The 25,472-nt window shown below is 33.5% G+C and overlaps 1 protein-coding gene across 1 annotated transcript; it reads right to left on the minus strand.

Moving 5' to 3' along the window:
- Window positions 1–1,366: 1,366 nt before the first annotated feature.
- Window positions 1,367–15,870, minus strand: LOC106718073 (putative inorganic phosphate cotransporter). The gene is made up of 8 exons (XM_014512069.2): window positions 15,628–15,870; window positions 7,718–7,902; window positions 6,737–6,976; window positions 6,173–6,382; window positions 5,814–5,978; window positions 5,085–5,301; window positions 2,917–3,155; window positions 1,367–1,928 (listed from the first exon to the last, which is right to left on the minus strand). The coding sequence occupies exons 1-8, from the start codon at window positions 15,659–15,661 to the stop codon at window positions 1,740–1,742; spliced, it is 1,479 nt and encodes a 492-aa protein (XP_014367555.1). The 5' UTR covers window positions 15,662–15,870; the 3' UTR covers window positions 1,367–1,739.
- Between the last annotated feature and the right edge of the window lie 9,602 nt (window positions 15,871–25,472).

Here is a 25,472-nt window from a genome sequence, read left to right on the forward strand (position 1 = left end):
ATGTAACAACAATATTCGATATATGTAATGTTTACAAAATATAACCTATTATCTCAGATATAATTATAAATTAAGACTAAAGCGCAAACAATGCTTATTCAATATATAAATTATAATTTACAACGTTATAAACACACGACAGACTTTTTAATGGCACATTACACGCTCACACAATACGTATCACTAAAATATTATTTGTTCACAGCCTTTTATTGTTTTTTTTTTTAATAATTGTGAACAAAATAAATGTGAAAACTTTTACACAACATTCAATAAACAACAATATTTACAAACGCAAAATATTCATACGACAGAAACCTTTGCTATGTCTCCAGATAATGTTCTAATTTTGTAATTGTGTACAAACAGTTTGATAAAAAGATCTCTGTCGTTATATTACACAATTAGGAAAATAATTGATTCATAATAATTATGAAAAATGTTTTCAATATTTGTTTTTCGTATAAATTTTGCCGTAGATTTATCTTAATCTGGAGAAACTAGACCAATAAGGCTATCTGAACCGGTGTGCATAATTAGAACTAAATTATGACAGCTCATCAGCGCCCCCTTTTAACGTCAAAAAATGTCACAAGATCCTCTTAGTACTGAAGCTGGAATGTAATTTTTTTTCTTTTATGTCACTCTATGTCTAAGTAGGTTTTATATATATTCTGACAGAACCAACCGCGATAGCAGCGCCTCTCTCACCGGTTCAGATAACCTCGTTTGAGTGTTTAGTACCATTGCTGTCAACACACGTAGACTTAGATTAAGCGAAAGTATTGCCATTTTGCAAATGTGTCTAAATTTTAAGCCAATTAAAATTTTATCTAATATAATTGTATTATTATTATATTGAACTAATTCAACAAAATATAGTCACGTACAAAACATTTAATTAAAATAAAAATAACAATACGCTAATTCTATCACATAGCACTGGCAGCTTGAAACTATTTTCAAAGTTTGTCAATAAATCAAAGAATACTTTATGGTTTTTGTACTTATACCAAAGACATTCAAAATTTTTATGAATAGACGGGACATCACGAACAAAAACGTGATCTAAGAATTGTTACCTATAGGTAGCATGTCTAATTCATTTAAATTGCAGCGAGGCACTTAATTAAAATCAACTACTAAATTCGTCAGTAATATCAATCATAAGCGGGGGATAAACATTCGTGGACCATTTATTTTTTAATTAACCATAAAGGAATAAAAATCTAATGATGTCTTACATTCTTATCACTCTCTGTCTTACATAAAAATATCATGAAAAAAATATCTATACTTGCGCGATACTTTCATATTTTATGAACAAAAAAATGTCTATAGTCTATAGATTTTAACAATTTAAATCAACAATTTGAATTAATCCTCTTTCCCTTCCCACTCTTTTATATAAAGAAAGGATGAGAAGGGGAGTGGATATGGAATATTCTCTTTAATTGCCTCCTCTCCTCCGTCGGTTAGAATTAGGCAACGCATCTGAAATAAATTCAGGTGGCCGCTAACTTTTTTGCCACCTTATGGTGTAAAAAAAAATGACAAAAATCGATACCCGTTTTAAACCGAGTTTCGTAAAAATTAATTCATGAACAGTTGTGTCAATATTTAAACAATTTATCGATCTTGGAATCGCATTGAATCGATTGATCGAAAATAATCGATTAAATAAAATAAGTGCATCTGCAATGTAAATAAAGGATCCTATAATTTACCTATACCTCTATTTACAGTCTAATATCGGTGTTGACGGAATTATTTGTTGGGATTTCAATTTCCTGTTGTTTCTTGTTGTCTTGTGCTGGCCTGTTCCACCACTGCTCGTCGCCGGACGCCCATGCCACGAACACCAAGTTCGTCAATATGAATACGGCCAACGTTATCCAAAATACTAATCGCCATTGCACAAGGGTACTCTGTAATTAATAAAATCAAGGATTCAATTCACCTATATTATTGGCGCAATTAATAACAGGCAGTCAACTTCTAATATCGTATTAGGTTATCATTTTTATGTTTATTTTTTATATCTCTTTTTTATATTATTTTTATTTATATATGTTTTTAGTAAAGTTCAATAATATAATTTTTAAGTAGTCTTGACGTTTTGAAAATACAAATTAATATTTTTTAAAACAAAAACAAACATTATTTTAAACATAAAATGTTTTGCGATTAAATTTGTTTTCGATAAATTTAGTAATAAAATAAAAAAAATATCGTATCATCGTATATTTTGACATAATTAATGATGACGATACGAAGGCGATTGTCACAAATATTCGTGCTAGATCCAAAGTTAGTTTCAGCGAAGTCAAGTATCATAATTCGGTACAATTTGTTTTGCAAATCGTTCTATGACGGAGAATAACAAAGCAATTACTCACTATTATCTTGTTGTGATATTCTTTGTTATTAGTTCTAAAAAAATGCCTAATTTGGTAATAAAAGGATAAAGAACCATTTATTGTTGATTTATAATATTTTTAATTATTGCACATTATGCGAATAAAGTAATAAAATAATTATAAAAGTTAACTATAAGTTATTGACCTTGACTTGATTCTTTCGTTTAATTATATTTTTCATTTCATATTGTTATTTTACTTCGATTATAAGATTAATCACCGTGAAGTAAAACCAGTCTAGTACAACATGCAATGTTTTGTTGTGAAACAATATTTAACTTTTACAAAACGAATTACAGTGACTGAAAAGATACATAATTTAATACATGACTGCGATGCACATCCCTCCTAAACTATAGCATCGTTATACGTCTAGGAAGATTAACAATGCTTTAATCTTTTCTTCGGACAAATAACATAGAAAACTTTTATCATAATTTAAAGAAAATGATAGTTTTTTAGCTGTTCTCCTGTATTATGACTAAGTTTCACTTACATCAGGGGTCAGTAATCCGACGAGATATGGTGCGATGATACCAGTGATAGCGCCGATACCGTTAACTATTGCCATGATTGTCCCCGCGTAGTTGCTGCTCAGGTCGAGCGCGTTCACCTTCATCCCAGGGTAGAAGGCGCCCATCAGACCCATTGAAGCCGTGAACAAGATGACCACAGTGTCAGTGTTACAGCCGGAGTACGATGCCAGGATCATGCAGATACCAGGACCCACAGAAGCTGGAAAAATTATTTTACTTAACATCGATTGGTTAATTCGAAAGAATGCTTAAATAAAGTCACTTAAAAGTACGTTCGTTATTCCATATAACTTCTTAAAGACAACAGTTCTTTCTTTACTGTAAGTCAATTCTCCTAACCTTGGACAAATTTTTAGGAGAATTGTAAAACTACTACACAATAACATTCGACAAAGTTACGTCATCGTAGCGTAATGGCACAGCACCTGTATTCTTTCTACATATCAGATCAAACACAAATACAAAATTATTAATATAAGAAGAAAACAAAATAGTTAATAGTTGACATTTTCATGTAAACATACCCACAGTATATGTATTTACACAAGTGTAACAAATATGAGTCGATATCTATATTAAAAAAAATATTTAGTTGGGTGTCTGAGAAACAGCGATATTGTAGGGTTATAGACTAAGACATGATTGTTTTTTTTTTTAATAAATGTAATTTTCTTAGATATATAGCAAGCATACATAAAAGTGGACATAAATGTTTAAAACACTTTTTAATTGTTGTCCTTGTGTTAATACCACTTAATTTTATCATGACTAAAATTAGATCATGACTAGAATTAAAATTCAGTCGAATTGATAACCTCCTTCTTTTTGAAGTCGGCTAAAAAGTACAGCGATGTATGTACATCTCTGAGGCAGGAAAAAATACATTAACTGCTCGCCTTATATCAAGTGAAGGGACGGGTACTGGTTACAGCATGAGATTTGTCGTGGCCTGTAGGTGCATTGGGAAGGAATACTAATCGCTGACTAGGCGAAAGCGTGTCGTGAGTCTATGTTCGTTGCATAGCACCCGTTTGTTCCGGCAGATCGGTTGCAACGAGGCTACCGTCGGTTACTGTCAGTCCTATATCAGGCGACATTACCATTTATAATGTCTATGACATCAAGAGAACACAGTCCTTGTAATATAGTAAATGTAATCTAGCAAATCGAATAACAATATATCTCAAAACAAAACAATACTAACGGATCAGGTCGTTATTATGATCCTGTTATTTTTAGGTACTTTAAAGAATAGCTAAACGTAACTTTCGTTTTGTGTTTTTATGGGCGTTTGAAATGTACATGTTAAAATATGATTATTGTTCTATTCAGACGCGGTAAAAGGAGCAACTTGTAATTATGACGTCAACAACAGCTGCTGACGGGTATTTCACGAGATTCCAAGGCATTTCGCAATCAGATAAGCACTAATAGTAATTATATTAAATACACAAATAAAAAAATGATAATTAAACCATTAGTCGAGTTTAATTATCAATTTGCTTGCGAACTGCAATATTTAGAGAATCTTTCCCTTACTTTGAGCTAGAATAACTAGGTGAATAATGGGAAAAACGAGAAATGTTTTAAGCAAAACTTAAGTCCTATAGTAGACAAAAGTCCATAGAACATTAATAAAAAAAAGTTTTTTTTTAAAAATACAGTTTTATACAACAAAACTAAGGCAGTGGGTGAAAGAAGGATTTAATTGCAATAAAATTACGGTTAACGTTGATGTCTTATGAATATGCGTAATCGCAAAGTGCATACAAAACAAGGAAATGCCTGATGTAAATATTAATTTAAAAATTTATTTACTTAGTTAACCATTCACGTTTTACTGTTGCATAACAACGTAATTAGCAATTACAATTAAAATCTCGTAGAATAGCAGTGCAACATGACTGAATACCTATTGAAGTTATTTTGCGTATGTATTAGACATAGAAGATAACGCAATTATTATGTAATTCTAACATCAGTGAGCTAAAAAGAATCAACAAAATTGGTCTACAGGAGCGTCGCTACGAAGTAACAAAAATAAAACATTTAGACGATTTTTTAGGTCGATTTAAAATATTAATATAAATAGTCAGCCAATAGGGTTGTGTGATGCCTTTCAACCTACCTATTGTAGTGAATGTCTTTCTCGCGTTAGTAACGGTGAGCCAGTTCCTCTTGACCATGTTATCACAGAGCCAACCGAAAACTATGGAGCTGAGCCACATGACGGCGTACGGCAGCGCGGCTAGCGTGCCTGTGCGGTGGATATCGAACTTGAGCACTCCCGTCATATATTTAGGCAGGTCAGTCACCATTGTAAAGTAGCCGTAATCGTGGCCAATCTGAAAGTAATATTTTATGTTAAAACATGCATGGATGAAGGCAAAGCGAAAGATGTGCCAAGATCATACTAAATGTTAATTCATAATCTTCCCCAACGCCTTTGGGTCGTTGTCGAAATGTTAAATAATCTTAGTGAAAAACTAATATTGTATTTCACATGTAATTCAACACTCTTTAAACTAACGGGCACGCACTTTAACACGCTTATTTGACGTGGTAGGTACGCATTATAAAAAAAACATTATTTGCTTATTACATTATCGGACCCATTAACCGTTTCTTCACACCATCCATAAATGTCAAGGTTGAATTAACATCTTAACATATTCTTACCGTTATTTTAACCGGATTTAACTGGATCTGAATCAATAATTCAAGCACAAATAAGGTAAATCGAAACGTCTACGAATTGAAAATGTTATACGACGAATCTGCCTTACATGTTGCGGGATAACTTAAGTCAAGTAAGATAGTTAAAATTAGCTAAAAACTATGTTATGGTATTGTTTACCTGTGCGCAAACTAGAGCCCAAAGCGGCACTGACATGAATATCGCTTTCCAAGGTATTGCAGATGGCTGGCTGTTCTGATGTCTGCCTAGTGCTTCTTCTAAGTATTTCTTTTCTTTGTCAGAAATATAGGGGTGCGATTCCGGATCATTGTAACACAGTATAGCCTGCAAAACACCACATTATCATAATTATTTAATTATTATTAAAAACCTATAACGAAATATAAACACAGTTTTATTATTTATGGCCAGTACATAAAAATAATTAAAATTGGCATACAAACATTTATACTATACATATTTAAAAAAATACGGTGATAAACTCGTTTATCTTTTACTTTATTTATATGAGAACTCACCCAAAGTATAAACCATAAGATGCCAACAGCGCCGAACAGATAGAAGACGGATTGCCATTCACCGGTTTCCTTGATGACGAGACCGGAGAGGTAAGTACCGGCGATGTTGCCTATTTGTGCCCCGCCAAACACTAGGGAGCCCATGCGACCCCGCTCTGACACTGGCGCCCAACGTGCCAACATCGCGTTCAGAGCTGGGAATGTTGTTCCCTGGATAAACAAATAAAGGATATTAGATATTATGAATCTAATGCATAGATTTTAAATTAAGAATCGATTTTTCATTCGACTCAGTCCTTAGTTGAATGGCTATATGACTCAATCAGGGTAGACTTAAAACAATTCAATCATTTTATTTATTTACAAACTTAAAGTAATAGTATGGAAATATAAAACGAAAATGCATAAAGATTACGTATTGTAAAGTTAAAACATCCGTCATTGTAATCACTTTATTCCCATGCGTATATTTAAAAGAATAGTGAATTGACTGTACTGCGAAAATTGTGCGTATCATGTAAATTTTATGTACTTTTTTTACAACTGATTATAAGTAATACTAACTTCTCCTAATCCTTCCAACACTCGTAGTATGATGAGCCCAGTGGCGCCACCAGTGGCGACTGTCCAGGGGGTAAACAAAGTAAACACGGCTGTGCTGAGAACGCCGAACCCGAGCGAATACTTCCCTCCGAATCTCTCCGCCAACATGCCGCCAGGTAAATGTGTGACTATGTACCCATAGTAGAACGCACTGAGAATTATGCCCTGGGTTTCCTCATCCCAGTCGTATCCGCTTATTTCCTAGAACAAAAAATTGTTAAAACTATAATTGGCAGAAGACAGGGTCAATGGAGATCGAAATGAAGACCTGAAGTATAACAACGGGTTACTCTAATAGGTAGTTCCGAGGTTTGTAAAAACAAAATAATTCAAAAGGCATTTTTAAAAATGTCAAATGTAAATTGGTCTAATTAGTTATAGAACTTATTATGTAAGAAACTACGAGTCTACCTATATAACATAAAGGAATATGCAAAATTAGTCTAAATTTATCACAAAAGAATTGACAACGTAAATCTTAATAAAGTTGTTCTATTATAATATTTGTGTAAAGAAAAACTTATTAAGCAGTTCATTTATTTTAATGAACTTCATAGACTTTTAAACGAAAATAGGATAGAAGTCCATAAACGTCTCATCTACATATTACTCGCTAATATTAGTAACTACTACTACTACTATGTAACTACATAATGGCCTTCCATTCGAATCTTAGTGACTACGTTTACGACTAATGAATAGATTTGGAAGACATAAACCTTTTTTTTTTTTTATAACAGAAGGCGGCAAACGTGCGGCGATACCGAAGTGATCATCGACCTATTCTGTAAACTTAACATAAAAATAAGGTCGGAGGGTCTATCACGAATGTTTGCGATACACCCGTTTTCGTAACGTCATCGACATAATATGTCAAGATTTATGATAGATAACATTACGAAAATGTTAAAACTTATGACAGGTGATAATGTTAAAACATACGGTGGCTTCACCGGCAGCTTCTTGTAAGTCTCCCGGGCAGGAGCCATGGTCATGCGCGAGCGAGTGGGCGCGCCGGCGCACCATCTGCGTGATGGCGATGTTGAGGCAGACGCGCATTGTGTACGCATTCGCCACCGCCAGGAAACCCATGATCGCCATCACCCATCGCTGAGGTATTATAAATACTGCAAACAAATATTACTTGTTAAAAATTTATAGAGAAAAGATTAGCAAATAGTTTTGGATTGAAAGAGAAAATAGACATTGTATACAAATCTAATTTTTAGGTTTGAAATTCGTTCGCAAGCCGTTTAAATTGAAAAATAAAGAGTTTTAAACGAAAAAAAATTATCTTTATTAGCTGATAAAAATCCCAAAGCACAAAATCGAGTCCAAAAAGTAAGAGATTGCTGTGTTGTAATATAAATACGATGCGGAGAGGTAAAAATTTCAAAATGTGATCGAAGATTGAAGTTGACAGCTTGTTCCAATTCCTTACTGGTACACTTTCAATGCGGGCTATATCCGCCATGAAAGGACACAGTTATTAATTACCTACATAACACAAAATAACATTATCGATAACATTCACAAATAAATTAAGTAATTATTACTCACTTTCAATATTGATTTTAAATAATAAAAAATACATAATCGTATATGACGATATAACACGGGTCGATGTAATACTGATGAAGCACTTTCGGGCTGAAGCATTAACATAAATATCGGCTTTCTTAATCGCTAGAAAGCCGAAGTCTCAGTAATTACTAGTTGCATTTGATTTAACGTGGCGTCATTTTGAGCTGTTAATTTATATGACGTAATGATTATTTTTTAGATAACCTCGGTTACAATTAACAACTAAGTAGTTAAATCTTTTTAAGAGAAAAATTAACTGAGGAGCCATTGCGAAGATTGCATTCGAATAACTTAGAGAAATTCTTTTTTGAAAACATAAATTGTTTCTTTTCTAACTCGAACAGAAACGGATGTCACTTGTTAAAAACGTTCATTCATCAAAGATGTGTAATCTTTTGTGAATATTTTTTGTAAATTTTTGTCATTATTTTGTGACCGTTAAACAGAAGCTTAGTGAAACCGATGTATATGAACTTTAATTGCTAAAGATGTGTCTATTGCTATTGCCTTGTTTGTTCGGACTAAGTTAAAGTTAAGTGAAACCAGAAGAAAGTTTTGTCATTCACCTAAGGTCCTCTTTTACTGCACATTGTTTACATGTATCTATGCATTTAAAGTATTGTATAATTTATATAACTATGAAAGTTTTTAAACATACAAATTTATATTAGAATTTAATTATGTAAAAAGGTAAGAGAAAAATTAAAAATTCGCAAACGTTGAAGAGTAATTTGTTTTATAAATAGTGTAATTTGTAAGCCTTTTTAAAATTCTGTGTAGTAGTAAACAAAATTTAACCATTGAAATGTTTAGATGCGATAAATTTTTCAACTATTCAGATACGTGATTCATTTCGTTTTCCTTCTAAACAAAAGGAAGACGGAACTGATTAATATAAAGATATAGAGTTTCCGCTTCCCTATTAATTCCAATTAAAAATATATTCAGGTTGCCGAGCTATGAAAATAAACACAAGGAACATATCGTTGCTTATCATCATCATTGTCAGCCTGAAATTGTCCACTGCTGGACGTAGGCCTCCCCCATCGATTGCCACAATGACCGGTCCTGAGCCGCCCGCATCCAGTGCACTCCCGCAACCTTGACCAGGTCATCGGTCCATCTTGCAGGAGGCCTACCCACGCTGCGTCGACCTGTCCGTGGCCGCCACTCTAAGACTTTTCTGCCCCATCGACCGTCCGTTCTGCGGGCGATGTGGCCAGCCCATCGCCACTTAAGGTTTGCAATTCTTCGGGCAATGTCGGTTACTTTGGTTCTGCTGCGGATCGCATCATTTCTGACGCGATCTCGCAGAGAGACTCCGAGCATTGCCCTCTCCATTGCCCTTTGAGTGACTTTGAGCCGCCTAATGATGCCCGCAGTGAGGGGCCACGTCTCAGTTCCGTAAGTCATCGCTGGCAACACACACTGGTCAAAGACTTTCGTCTTGAGACACTGCGGTAGATCTTGGGACGAGAGGATATCTCGCAACTTCCCAAACGCTGCCCATCCGAGTCGGATTCGGCGATTGACCTCCTTCTCGAAGTTGGACCTACCTAGCTGGACAGTCTGCCCCAGGTAGACATATTCGTCGACAACTTCGAGAGTATGGCCTCCGATGGTTATCGAAGTGGGTGGAACATGGATATTCGACATGACCTTCGTCTTATCCATGTTCATTTTTAGACCCACTCGTTCGGAGGCTCTATTAAGGTCATCGAGCATTGTACCGATCTATAAATTCTATTGTATCTATAAATTATGAACTGAATTTCAAATATTCGAGTTCTCGCACGTAATTGTAACCTTAGTCCGATTAACATTTACTTTTACAACAGCCACATATCAATAAGTATTTTAGATATCCTGAAAAATACTCAAACAATTTTAAAGATTTTACTGATTTTTTTATAATCATAAAGGAAAGCGGTGTAAGACAGGATAGTCACAACTAGATACCATAGGTATTTTTTTAATATCGAGATTTTATATACAAGTTTTTATCAATATTTTTTTATTGACAAATCACTTGAATTTATAATCTTTCTATAGTGTTGATAGTTAGTTATCTATAGTATCCATTTTGCAGTACAAATACCAATCTCACAAATAAAATCTTATGGTCTAGGCATGTTGTATCGTCTTGTATGTTGACGTAATTATTTAATTATGGCAATTTTCAATCAGGGTGACAAGTGACAGGCATCACAAACATGTCGCGTGCGAATTAACAGCGGTTGGTTTTGTTTAGATAACTGTGGTGGGCAACGAACCATGCAACTGGGAGTGCAGGAGGCATTGTGTATTTTGTTATGGCATCGCATTCAACAATTCAATTTGCTAAACTATGACGTAAAGCCATGTATTGAAACGAAACGTATGAATACACTGTTCGTTTCACGCCACAAGAAGATAGTATTAGTTAAATTATGATTCTTTCATCAAGTCGTATTGGTTTGGAAATACCGTCGAGGACAGACCGTTCCACAACGCCGCTGTGCGACGCAGGAAATTGCGCGAGAATCGCACCGTTGTGGAATGCAGGTGATGTGGATGGTACCTGGCAGGCTGTCTTATCGTCCGATGACGGAACTCGGCGGCAGGAATTCATTCCAAACAGTTCTTCGGAACACTCCTCGTGGTATGGACGGTAAAAAATGCAGTGGCGACTGACGTCCCTCCGCAAGGCCAGAGAATCAAACCGATCGCTAAGAGCACGGTCGTTGACGATTCGAGTCGCTCTCCGTTGTATGCGGTGAAATGGAAGAAGTTGGTATTGGGGTGCTCTCGCCCAAAGGTGCGAGCACTCCATGTGGGGCCGAACTTGCGCCTTATAAAATAAATGCTTCCGGAAAAACTGCTTCGCCCTACAGAGCACACCCAGCTTTTTCTTATTAACACTATTTATTCTACCCGCTAATTACCTACATCTCTATCTACTTTGAATGCTATTATTTAGTTTCAAATGCCAAATAAATACGTTATTAAAAGGTAAGTAAAAATAAAAATTCGTTGAAGCAAAATCAAACACAAACTATAAATAAAACTCGAGTACTAATATTTATGTACAAAAAACAACAAATGTATTTCTTAAAATGTAAATTGTTTTTACAATGGGAAAAATACAATTTACTATTATTCATTGCTTTCAAGTTAGTGCGAAATGTCATAAAGTAATTACAATTAATGTGCACTCAGTTTTTATTGGTACAATAATAATTAATTATCAACCTATCGAGCAAAACATCTAATTTAAACTAAAACGAATATATTACAAGATTACAATCGTACTGTCATTTAGTTAAATTAATACCATTTAATTATTCACTGATTTCATCAGATTGATCTCTTAACTACTGTATTTTTTATTTAGATACAGAAATTGTGTCGCCGACTCAAACCCACCGATTGGTATTTTCCTCATTTATACTCGAACGTCCTTTGGTGATGCTTTTTTTCTACTTATAAATTTAAGTAGTGAAACATAGAGTAAAAAGTTTAAATAACTACTATAAATAATTCAAACACAACATAAGTTACCCAATGGACTTAATGTGTAGTCCACTTTATACATGCTAAGCGCGTGATAAACCAGCATTCAACATTGGAATTCACGGCCTCATTCCTACGAACCTCAAGGAACCGAACTTAAACTCTTCATGCTTTATATTTTTTCAACCTTGACAGAATTGTGAATTTCGAATTAAAAAAAAATCAAATCTCTTTAGAAAAGTACCACATAAAAAGATATCGAATGACAATTCGATTTTCAAATATGGAACAAAGGAATAAATTCAAGAGAGTCGTTCCTATTAAGAGCAATTTTGTATTCGACTCACGAAAAACTTTTTATAGTTTCCGCTCGAATGTCGTATATGCGTTGAATACCAAGATGTATCTGTATGTCCGTTAGCATACGTCAGTTCGCGAGCGGTTGAATTGAAGGCAGAAATCCCGACCGATGTTAACCATTAATGGGTCGATAAAATTCATATTAATAAGGAGAGACTGCTCCACCACCCGCACTTACAGAGTGGCTTGGACTAAATTGGTATTGGAATTGAGAAACTCGTTAGAAGTGATGGTTTTTATCGTAACACAACGACGTACAGATTTCTATCGGGGCGGCCGACTGGTCCTTCGAGCCCGACCAGTTCTACTTGGCACTCGGCAGACAGGCTGGCGTTGTGTCAGGGAGACACGGCGGATAATCATTTTTTATACGATACATCTTTCCAGTAAAAGCAGGAGATGATTACTTATTATTTTTCTGATAAAATGTAATTTACAATGTCGCATAGTAGTACCTACTTTATTATAACGTCGTAAAAAACGAGGTTAACAATGATAAAATTGTCGTTACAACTTAGGTAAGAGTTTTTATAAAAAAAAAATAATAAGTAATAAGTCGAAGGCTTTCTTACCGCACTTAACTTTCTTACTTAACTTTAATTTAAATTTCTCCCAAACCTAGGTAAACCTAAGAGCGAAGAATGTGGTATACGTAATTGAATTTTTTAATTTATGTTTCAAGTCTGTCGAGTACATGACTGACAACATTTTATGATGTATGGTTTGTGGTGGCTATGTTCTACAATGAACTTTGAAATGTATGTTTTTTAACAGTGCATTTTAGACGTTTTTAAATATTTCAAATTTACGTATAGCATTTAATAATTTGCAGAGACTGAGTCTAGATATTATCTCTAGCGCCTTGATATATTAATCGAAGTATTCGCTTGTAGTCGGGAATCGAATGCGAGGTCTAATTGCCAATCGCTACAGGAGAGCAGTCCGACGAGCTCGGCTCCCTTTCACCGTAATGCAGTAAATTAAGCGGCAGTGTTTATGACTTATAGTAGGCGGGATAAATGGCGGAATTGATGTCCAATGCCTACGACGCCTTTAGAAGAAAGTGGACAAAAAGGACTTACAACGTAAGGCAAAGGCAAATTGTTATATTATACAATTCTATTCTGATATATAATTCTGTGTTATATATTATTATGAAAAAAGATATCTCAGTTTATCAAAAAAAAAAAAGATATACGAGTCATTAAAAGATGATTTTCTTTGCCCGGTTCCCACTTTATGTAAGATCGACACAAAAGATTTTCGTCTTTTACGTTTTTATTAAATTAAGTACGACACTTTATCATTCTATCACGTGGTGAACATGATATTATATGTAAGTATACACGTGACAAAAGTGTACAGCTATGGTACAAGTCGTGCCGTTGACAGAGTAGAGAACAAGAAGTCTGGGAATAATGAAAATTTTAATTTGAACGTGTTAAACCGTAACGCATTCATTAATATACCGTCGCGAAACACAATACAGTACGTTACGTTTGTGTTAGAACAAATGTTGAGGTCGAGATGCGGCTGATTGTTAGTTAATTTAGAAATCAAAATTAACTCAACTGTGAAATGAACCCATTAGAGATGCTCCGGGGTCTATTATATTACCGGTAAAGGTTCATTTTAATTTTACTTCAAAGACCATATCGAAAATAGATTAGCGTCATCCATTGGCTTCGAGGTGTTACGATTCTTGTCATTTAATTTTTCCAAATCTATAAGATGATTTGAAGAGTTGTGTGAAGACAATTTTTGAGTTTGAATATACAAAGCTTTTGCAGCTAGCTCTTTGTTCGCTGGGTGATGATAAGCGACAGATTTTAATTGAGAATTTTAGACATAAAACTAAGAAGTACTCAGTGAAAACAAATGCAAAAAGTCTTTCAGTATTTTTGTTGTTGGTAAAAGGTAAAAAAAAAATAATCAATGTGAACAAATAAATGATTTATGAACGTTCACGCTCAAGAAACTGCAATACGAATGTTAACCACAAATAGGATGTGAATATTGCGGTTAACCTTGCGGCGGTGTAACTGCTCCCCGAATTGTTTGCTCTGCACTTTCCGTCTTAATGTATAACAAATATTGTAACGTATGAACACAACTAATTAGAAATATTATTTTTCTTTAAATTTCTTTTTAGGTATATTGTTACGGATAATAAGATTTTTTTAATGACAATGTTTTCATCATATTTAGACTGTGATGTAGATAACTTCTTCCTAAGATGTGTATATCCTTATGCAGATATTAAAAATGCCTCCCCCCAGTTAATACGGAAAAGTACATTTTACTATTATTCTTGTTAATTATCACGTTGGCTAAGTCAAGTTGTTTGGAGAAAAACCAACAATTTACCGTTAGGTACTAGATAACTCGTTACAACGAAATATGAATTAACCTTTTAGTTACGGACATTTATAGAAAAGTATTGGTTCTGAGAAAAAGTGAATGCTCACAGTATTTTGTTCTATATTTTTGCTATTATTTTGCATTACAATAAAAAAAAAGTTTTCATAAGGAATGGAATATTTCGTTAAAGCGCTCATCGTATAGAATTCCGAGTATAATGCCTTTCTTTGTATCCTTTAAGATAATCGGTTGAATGAACGCGGCACACGTGTTTACGAGGCGCGTAACATCGAGCGTAGAGAAACGTGACGCATATTTAAACTAAATTTTCTAACTTCTATAGATAATTATGAAAAAATCATACAAAAAAATGATAATTACTGTTAGATTTTCAAAAAAGGCAAACCATATAGTGAACCTGCTTCTTCTATCTGCTAACTTTATCTTATAGTTTCGATGACCGGTTGATGTGGTTTGAAGATTTCTGTTAATTCAAGTGAAGAGTTCAATGATATTTGTTTCTGTAATTATCTTCGAATTGTTCCTTGTTATATAACTATTTAAGTACTTAAGATTATGTCGATAAAATAATACGTCAAGAAGCTTTGTACGATAAGCTATATTTTTATTGTAGCTTTTTCTAAAGAGTATTGATCAACGCTTTATATTGTGAGATGTAAATAAATAGAAATACATATTGTTTAACACGAAGAAGTAAATTAAAACTAATTATTTATAGAAATTAGGTTCTTTTTCCTATTTTTACAAAAAATGATATACGTCTTTTGTCCAGATAAGTATTGATACAAATGTAACTTGGTGAAATAATGAACTTCGTGAAGTATATAGGATAATGTGTTCGAAGCTGTTTTTCAGGTACGTAAAAACGGTAACTAAAGTAAAAACACTTTTGCAAAATAAGGTTTTCTTCAAAAATATGTAAAAATGTTTTTGTAAATATCTAGTCCAATCTATTTAATTTTAGATGTTGTTCTCAGTGTCAACTCGGTGTAACTAAGTCAAAAAAATAGTATATTCAAGCAAAAAAAACTTACATTTTGATAAAAGCAATTTCCATCCCGTCAACATTTTAAGTTATTAATTATCACAAGTATCACTAAAAAATCAAACTAGTATTAACTTAACAAATATTAATAAATAATTAATTGAATTTTGAAAAATTCGAAGTCTGAAACTTTTGTCCAATATAGATTATATAAGATTCAATTTGAGTTTACGAGACCGCGGTTCTGCGACCGCGCCGATGCCGCAGCTGAGCCGTCATGCGCGCAACAAACACAGCCTGCAAATACGCGCACGCGCAATACCTTTCCCGCCTATATACCGCTAACTTACCTCCCGACAAGCGCGCGCATTGACAGAAGATCACCCAATCAATCAAAACATAATTACCCAAATGTAACACATTATGTAAAACACTTCCGGTCTACTTACAATGACATTGCAAAAAGATCTGGCTTTTTTAAAACAGAGAGTTGAGAAGTAACCTATGTTACCATCACGTTCTTATTGTTGACTCGGATACGATAATTTTTTATGTGTATTTCTTAAAAAATATCAAAATAACATACATTTAACAATAGTTATATGATTTACTTTACTAAAATATTACAGACAATACAAAATTGTTTTTTTTTTTAATTTTTATATTTTGTTTATAAGAAGTTATTCAAAAGAGGCTTCTTGTTTCTGTAAATTGATTACAGATTAACATAAATCTATCTATCAGTTACAGATTTATAGTCCTCTTTATAATTTTACCACAGATTTATGTTGGTCAACTTAAGCGATCCATACTTAATAGCATTAAGCAAGTCTTGCTGCACTAATTGCAGTTGTCGCAGCAGGCGAGTGAAACCCGGCTATCAGTTCAAGGAACTCGGGCGTAGGAAACTTCCATGGGGACTGATTACGGACCCGCACCCGCATGCGACAATGATGCGTAAAAACCATATAATATGTACTGAGGTTACGTGGTGTTTGTAAAATATGACACCATAATTATAAAAATTATAAATCTAACTAATATTATAAATGTGAAAGTGTAGATGGATCCATAGATGTTTGTTAGAAGGTATCTCCGGAACGGCGAACTTCCGTTTATTGTACAGAGACTTTATTAATTATAATAAATAAAGATTAATAAATAAAGATCATAAATCAAAGAGATGCATCTACAGTAATACATCATGTTAGCCGAATTCTAAGAATACAACTGGTGATAACTTAAGATACAAAACGATACAGCATTTTTCTAATATAATGTATATTTATTTATTTGTTACACTAACACTAGTTACTGTATATGTGTGCCGTATTTTGTAAACATATGTACATATTTAACATCTCTGCAATCAACTAATAACGTCTAAAAGCGAACGGTGGCAGCAATTATCACACGTTTTTCTAAAAGAATGCTCAAAGTAACAAAATAGATGTGTTATTTTTTAATTTTAAATGTCGAAAAAGGTCATTTGAGATCAGAGCAACAATTAACGAGAATAGCTATATAAAAATCTAATGAATATTTTGTTTAAATTAGGTCATTATCAACCAAGAACATTATGGAGCACTTTATATAGTTGTGCGTCGCACACAAATGTACCAGAATTTTTTTTTTTTTTTTCTTTTTAGCTAACTATTTGCATGAAAGAACATTTTACGAAGAGTTCTTCCAAAAGTAGCGACGACGGTTATGTAACTAATCTTTGTATCACAGAATTATTTCTCCCTCTAAAGTAAACAAGTAAATGCGTTGATAAATGGAATTTACCGTTCATTTTCCATCAGATGAAATAAAATCGAAGCTATTTTATAATTTAATGGCACTGTCACGTGTCGAGATCCTTTATTTCAGATTAACTTGGTCCGATTTCCGACATACTGATGCACGATTAAATACATCTTATTACGCATTGATAACATTAAAATGTAATCACCAAATTGGCTATTATGTTACGTTTACAAATACTCATTTAATGTTTGTTAAAACACACACAGTTGTGTACGAGCGGACAGATATCTCCGGAACTCTACATAAATTATTAATTTAGTGGCATGTTTGTTCGGGATTGTCAGGACAAAAATTAATCTTACTAATAATATAAATGCGAAAGTTTAGATGGACGGATGGATGGATGGATGTTTGTTTGAAGGTATCTACAGAACAACTCAACGGATCTTGATGAAATTTGGTGCAGATGTAGAATATAGTCTGGAAGAACACATAGGCTACTTATTAACCCTTTCCACTCCAATGTCGAGTGTCACTCGACACTAATTTTGTTCCACTAGCTCCACTGTCGAGTTATACTCGACATGGTGTAATACCTCTTTTTCGGAAAATTTTAAAACAGGAGGGATTTTTGTTACTAAAATGTTTGAATCACGAATGGATTAAACATATTATAGAATCGTAAGATACTATAATTCAATTAAATTTTATCGATGCTACATAATAAAACTAGTTGTTATCGCACCGTTCTAAGTTCGCGTCGGAAACAACTTATCTCGTACTGCTTTATAAGAAAAACACTCAAGTGGTGGAGAAAACTATTTTTCTGGGGGCTAGAGGTCTCTGTTATAAATTCATATGTGTTGTATAAAGACTGGAGTGTAAGAAATGGAAAAGTAGCAATGAGTCATAAGAAGTACAGACAAACTTTGCTCATGTCACTCATTGGAGACTTTAGGGCACCCAAAACAAGTCGCAGAACCAAAAGGGATTATAAAGATTAAAATTTAGGATTTTCATATAGTATCATGTAATTACTAATAAAACAAAGTTTATTAAATAAGAAAAATTCGTTTTTTTTACAAATTACACAAAAAACACTAAAAGTAAAAAAACGTAATTTTAGCGTGGAGCTGGTGGAATAAAAACAAAAACAGCCTTGGAGTGGAAAGGGTTAAGTTTTTTCATTCCGCGCGGACGGAGTAGCAGACGACAGCTAGTATATATTTATATATTTTAGATTGGTGACTATTAATTATATATAAGAGTAAATATGTCCGAACTAAAAGGCTCGATTATAGTAATAGTCTTAAATATTAATTTGTTTTTGATACTAAAATCTGTTAATTTATTTTACATCATAACACTTTTAAAGACCGATTACTTGTTCTAAAGTAAATATTTACTGACAAATTTAGAATCATACTTATAGGCGTACATCCGTAACGTCTTCTCAGAAAACACATAATTTATTATGATAACATGTTTTTAAACTTTGTCGCCATAAAATATGTTGTTTTATTTTGATAGGAAAATTTTGTCAAAAATAAATTAGCATTTTGATAATTAAATATTATGCAAAACACACGTGTTTCTTTTCTATTTTAAGATATATGTTGCTAAGCTATTAAAGTTTAAAAACTGTCTTTATCTTTTTAAAATAAACTTTTTTATATGTGCAAATTTCTCGTTCACTATCCATAGTCAGACTATTCGCATATTTATTTATTTCTCTTATGATTCGATAAAAACTCGTATATTAGTTTCATCTTTTTCGTTAATCAAGAAATAATCTTATACAAAATATAAACTAGAGTCTCAAAGATAAAGTAATATATCTACTTATATGTTAATTAAGGCACACAGCTTTGAGTCTGTTTAAAAGAAATAATAAATTAAAAAGTAACTGTATAAATTTTAAAACTAGATAAATTATTAACCTTCAATACAACAAGGAATTGAAGTAAGCATATAGTACGTCGTTGCCTTATTTACTGCCAGTCAGTAACTTTCATATTTACAATCGCCCTTTCTAATTCAATCTCATTGAAACAAACAACACGAGTACTAATAAAGCAATCTTCTATATGTTTTACTTACTAGTATTCACAGGTGGGCACAGTTAATCGAAAAGTTAACTTCGTTAATCGTTAATCCGTTAATTAAAAAATTAACTTCGTTAATCGTTAAAGCGTTAAATTCTCGAAAATTTAACGCAAGTTAAAGTTAATCGTTAACAGTTAACCATACCAAAATTATACATACTAATTTCGCACTTATTGTGGCGACACTTGTTTAAAATAGTAATTTGACTGTACATTCTATAACACATTAGTATTAGAGACAAGTATGAATGCATTATAGTATATTTCATTACGAGTGCGGAAAGCCTGTCATTGCAAAGAGTTCCGACAAATGTCTACCCGAGCCGAGGCGCAGCCGAAGGTGAGGGTTGACAGTAGGAACCAGTTGTAATGACAGTTCCGCACGTGTACTAAACAACTATTTTAATACGGTTGCGAAAAAATTAAGCAATTTATTAGAATAATAAAAAAAAATACAGTCGAATTGATAACCTCCTTCTTTTTGAAGTCGGCTAAAAACACAATAAACTCAACTAACTAAAATGTTTGAAAAATGGCGCCAACCGTAAAAGAATACAAACAAAGATTTTTTTGTTTTCTTCGCCCATTCTGGGTAGGCAAAGGGAACCATGCCCAAACAGCCAAGGTTTCAGTAGATTATTTTTATTGATATGAAATGAAAATGAAATTTAATGAGATGAAATAAAATGAAACCTAACCTAATTCATTGAATCAAATCATTAAATCTGATATTGTAACAAATTAGGAGCTTCTTTTTAGAAATATTTGCATGAATCATAAAAACTTCAATGATTTTTTTTTTTTTTGTAAAAACTTCGTGATTGGTTTTTTCTTTTTAATAGACATCATTTTTACAGTTGGGAAAGAGAAGGCACGAGTAAAAAGTGTTTTAATACAGTTGCTCAAAAAGTGGCGTATTGCAATACGCCACTTTTTGAGGGGCGAAGAGCGTTCGGAATATGGGCTATTACATACTCATGCTTTTATATACTCATAATGAAATATACTATTTCGAACCTTCTTTTGTTTTGGTCCTGTTGGTCACGTCTTTCCCGGATGCTCTGATGCATCATACTTGCACGCGAACTTCACATATATCAATTATCAACTCGTTGGTTCACCATTCGAGTCGCCGACAGTCGCCCAACATAGTTGAACTTACGAGCGTGGCGTGGCACGTTATTTAAACAAAATGACAGCACGTCTCCAAGTTTCTAATTTAACGATTAACGGACTTTTATTAACGGAAGTTGAGTTTAACGGAAGTTAACAAAAGCGTTAACACTTTTTGAAGTTAACTTAAAAGTTAATCCGTTAAGCAAAATGTTAACTTCGTTAATTAACGATTAACGGATTAACGAGTTAATGCCCAGCTCTGCTAGTATTTAATAACTGACCCGGAGAAGTATAATTGTAACTAAAGCTGTCCTAAAGTGTAGATTTTGTTTCATAAACACTACGAAGAGACTACCATAGTAAGCATTAAACAACGAAGGGGGTGCAGATATGTAAGTGTTTATACACTAGTTAACGTGGTGAAAACAAAAACACAATCGGAAAGGATTTTCCGATGTCAGCATTTTCATCCAATTAACCTTCAAAAGAAGAATAAACAAAGATAAAAACTTCTGCTTACTAAATTGACCAATTGTCAAGTGCTATTTTATGCATTATGAAAAACATCTTAAAATGAAAGCTAATCTTATTATGTCCATGACTACACGAAATTGACTCTGGGATTGACAGATTTGTTGCAATATCAATTGAAGCACGTCTTCACAATTCCGAAACTTTATTGCAACCACACAAAAGGTCGTGCAGCGAGTGTTGACAATACTTGGCAAGAAGTCTGTCCTATTTGACAGTTTTTGCGTCGAACAAAATAAAAATTGTATTGGCGCGATTAAAGAATTTTGCAAGCGTGCAATGTGGTAACAATGTTCAAAGGAATATTGAATTGTAGTACGATTTCCTTTCAGAGACCGCTGATATCGCAAGGTTAACGCATTGACCCTGGCTGCTGACGTGGATATTCAAGTCAACGGCTCAATCTATTTCGGGATCTATTGAGCATTGACCACGCTTCAAAGAAACTCATCACAAAGCACTGAAAAGTTACTCATGACGTAATTATTAGACAAAATACATTGTCAATTATGACTTTTTACCATATTATAGGCCAATTTAGACCTAAGATGAATAGTGGCAACAATTTTATTACATTTATTTTTAGGAATTTTTTTTAGTTTTATACATATCCTATGTATTGTTGAGGATTAGCTGTGGGATTACAAATGTTCATCATATTTTTGTAATACATACTACTAATACGATCTTAAATGCTACAAAACATTCATTTAACGAAATATGTTTACGAGTATTTTAATTAGTAAATTGTAAATTGTAGTCTTTACGACCGGATGCACTTAACAGATTGCACGAAGAGACAAATCTTCTGAAACAGTTAATAAATGTAGGCACGTTAAAGTATTATCGTGTGTTGTAAATCGTAGGTTTCCACTGCCAGAATAAATGTAAAACCTTATTGTAATTCCGCAGTGGAAGCCTATGGTAATACTGATGTAATTTTTTTTCCTTAATATATTCCATTTTCTTCAAAAAATTCCGTTCGAACAGACAAAGGACTAGCCGTTTAGCATGACAAACGACATTTGCCACAGCCATATGTCTTGTTTCAGTAAATATTGATAAATCATCAGTTCGTTAGTGCGTGTAGCAAAAGGCGTATGACAGAATTTAACAACAAATTTCGGTTTTACTTGATCCATGGACTACGTAACGGCTGAGACTAACAATAAGGCATTTAAAAATGATAAATCCGGAAACAAATCTTCTCAAAATTGGGTTTTCGTTATCATCAACACAAATACATCATGTATACGATATATGATATTTTTCTTGATATTATATACAGACATTCCAATTTTATTAACATGTTTAGATTTGTCGCAAAATATGACAAAAACCGATCGGAACCAGCTTTGTATAAATGCCTAATAAGTTTTTATTACATGCCGTGATCACGAATTTTTACCCAACTAAAAACGTTTCACTTTTCAATTAACTTAATTTAAGCAACCTTCGTACTGAATATTAAAGAGATATGATATTACATAAAAAATGCATTATTTTGTATATTACCAACGATAAAAAACTGAGATCTGTACAATTTCTTGTTTCCTTTTTCCCGCTTTAATTTTCTCGCTTAAAAATTTTCAGTGAAATCATAACAATCAATTCGTATTTCGAAAGACTACAAAAAACAAATTAATTTTGGAAGAATAAAAGACGTTTAAAATTTAGTATTGCAAAATAGTTTGTTAGTTTGTACAGAGTACTTAATTATTTTTATACGCGTCACGGTAAAGTTTGTGCTAATAAAATAATTTACGAATTTTAAAAAACGGTTAATTAAAAAACATATACGTATACGTAGAGCGTCGGTGGCTCAGGGGTTAAGCACTTGACTTGCAATCTGCAGGTCCTGGGTTCGAATCCCGCCATGTACCAATGTGTTTTTCGATTTTCGATTTACATATGTACATTTATCCGACGTTCTTACGGTGAAGGAAAACATCGTGATGCAACCTGCACATATCATATGTGTGAAGTCAACCAACCCGCACTTGGCCAGCGTGGTTGACTATGGCCTCGTCACCCCTACTAAATTGGTGTAGGCTCCGAGCCCCTCGGTGGGGACGTATAGTGAGCTGATGATGATGATGATACGTATTTCATTGATAAAAACCACCTGCATAATGCAGTTGTAATCTGCAATTAATCTGTAAATGTAATCTACATTATTAATTACCGAAATTGAATAATTAACACATAGTCGTGATTTGCAATGAGACGATAATGATTATACTCAGAAAAACCACAGGTTGGAACGTGCTTTTAAAAGTACACGGTTATGTAAATCGTTTTTCATTAGGTATTTATTTATTCGATCACAGGATGTATCACAGTATATAGTTAATTTAGTAAGTCTAGGAATATATAAGAACATCTTTAATACGAGTAACTGTTTAACAGTTAAAAATGAAACTATGGTCTGTTCGTTACGTCAATCATCATCTATTTATTATTTTACTTTGATAAACAGTCGAGCACATAACCGATTTGAAGTCATCGAACTAAAGTCACATCTTGTTTTATACTTTTAGTAGTATAAGTACAATAAAATAGATCGTATCAAAGTTATCAAAAACGCTGATGTTTAAATGAGTCATTGACTTATCAAAAAAACGCAATAATATATTCATACATATTTGTAAATAATGTCTGCTTATACTCGCTGATTGTGGCACCTGGATAAATTTTAATGTTTAAATATTTATCATCTATTATACATTACTTATATATGACATCATTTGATCATACACTTGCTGATTTAAACCCAAAAGCAGGAATTTTGGCTTGATATCCTATGGCGGCGTACATGGTGTTAATGAATTATGCCTTGCCTATTTCTTTATAATTGATCTATACCGATTAAACACGAAATAAGATATTGTATGCGTGTTGAATTGCCCAAATGAAAAGATTTAATAGGTCCAAGTTGTGTATAAGGTTGTGTTCAAATCAAGGCACGTTTTTAAATTCAAAGTATTTAGCGCAGCAAAGTGTCGCATGTGGAAGCCTTTGCGCATACCGATAGTGTGGTCACGCCTTTCACTCGCCGATAGTGCAAGCCAAGATACGACACTGATAGGAATTAACCAGTAGTGTATTACCATGTCTTTGATTTCATTGAACAACGAGAGTCGCATCGTCGGTTAGAAAGATAAAAGAGGCCTTCAGACCTATAGGCCAACGTACATATAAAACCTGATTGATTTTTAGCTGACGATTTTCATAATCATTTTGCATACTTTATTGTGAAAAAAGTAATCGAAGTCGAAGTAAATTGGCTGTTATGTTGAAAACATCTCATATAATTGATTCTATGGAAGGTAATAGCGGGCTACCTAACCGGTCTTGTATGGAAAGCCAGCGCAGACTGCCTGGCTGCGAGTCGACCGCACGTACTTGGAGACTACATATTAACAACACCACTCCCGGTAATGTGTTAAAACATGATTTAAACATCACAAGACTCGGGTCAGATTTAATTTGGTTAGATTAGATCCTAATGTGACCGACTTTGCATAGAGTATGTTTCCTTTTAAAAATGTTTTAAACTAGTGTTAGGGTAGGTCGCCATAGGGCGACCGCCCAGATTACAAGTCAAGTGCTCAACCCCTGAGCCACCGACGCTCTACTGACTAGTATCGTGTAATGTAAACTATGTATTAGATATCAAGCAAGACAAAGGCTTTCGAATAGGATCTTAGTATTGAAGCCCGCCACCTAGTATGAAAATTTCACCGAGCAAATCCAAAGCATAACGAGGATAAATTGAAGAAATAGTCTCTGGGGAAGGCCAGAAAGTGAGACCAATAATAAGATAAATATATATTTTTACATTCCTCAAGGAAAAAGCCAAGGTATAAACGAAATTTTTAGGGCCATAAGACAAAAAGACTTTAAGTTTTTATGAAGCAAAGATTACTATCGATTGGCATGTAAACATGAATAACACGAAAGTTTTGTCAGTAGTGTGCAGTTACACAATTCGATTTTCTTACAAGCGAAATTGATTATTGTTACAGTCAAACAAAAAAAAAATATACAATAATTAATTAATTACAAAGTGATCAAAATAACATTAGTAAAACGTGCCGCTTAACTCGATATCGTTTGTGGTAAGGCGTAAATGTCTTGGCAACTTTAGAGGAAATCGGAATTACCTACGTCCTGATACATAAATGTTGCAAAGCGCATAGCAGCGGTATCCGAATTGAATCCACAATCAGAACCTCATAACGATAATGAACTCTTTGTTATTGGATTCGTTTAGAGAATAATTATTTTTTGATAGACCTTCATTCAAAACGAAATAAAGGAATGAGGAAATTGTACAATGATGATAAAACAGGGGGATGTGCTACGTTATCTTTATATATGTCGCAGGCGT

This window comes from Papilio machaon, chromosome 10, assembly GCF_912999745.1.
Source record: "Papilio machaon chromosome 10, ilPapMach1.1, whole genome shotgun sequence".
NCBI classification, from domain to species: Eukaryota; Metazoa; Arthropoda; class Insecta; order Lepidoptera; family Papilionidae; genus Papilio; species Papilio machaon.

What these genes read in the sequence shown, in the direction of transcription:
- LOC106718073 (XM_014512069.2), bottom strand. Translation starts at nt 15,661, where the DNA reads ATGTTGACGGGATGGAAATTGCTTTTATCAAAAT. An exon ending in TCTTATGGTTTATACTTTGG is followed by an intron (nt 5,979 to 6,172) that starts GTGAGTTCTCAT and finishes GGTGTTTTGCAG; the next exon opens with GCTATACTGTGTTACAATGA. An exon ending in GGGCTCTAGTTTGCGCACAG is followed by an intron (nt 5,302 to 5,813) that starts GTAAACAATACC and finishes TATTACTTTCAG; the next exon opens with ATTGGCCACGATTACGGCTA.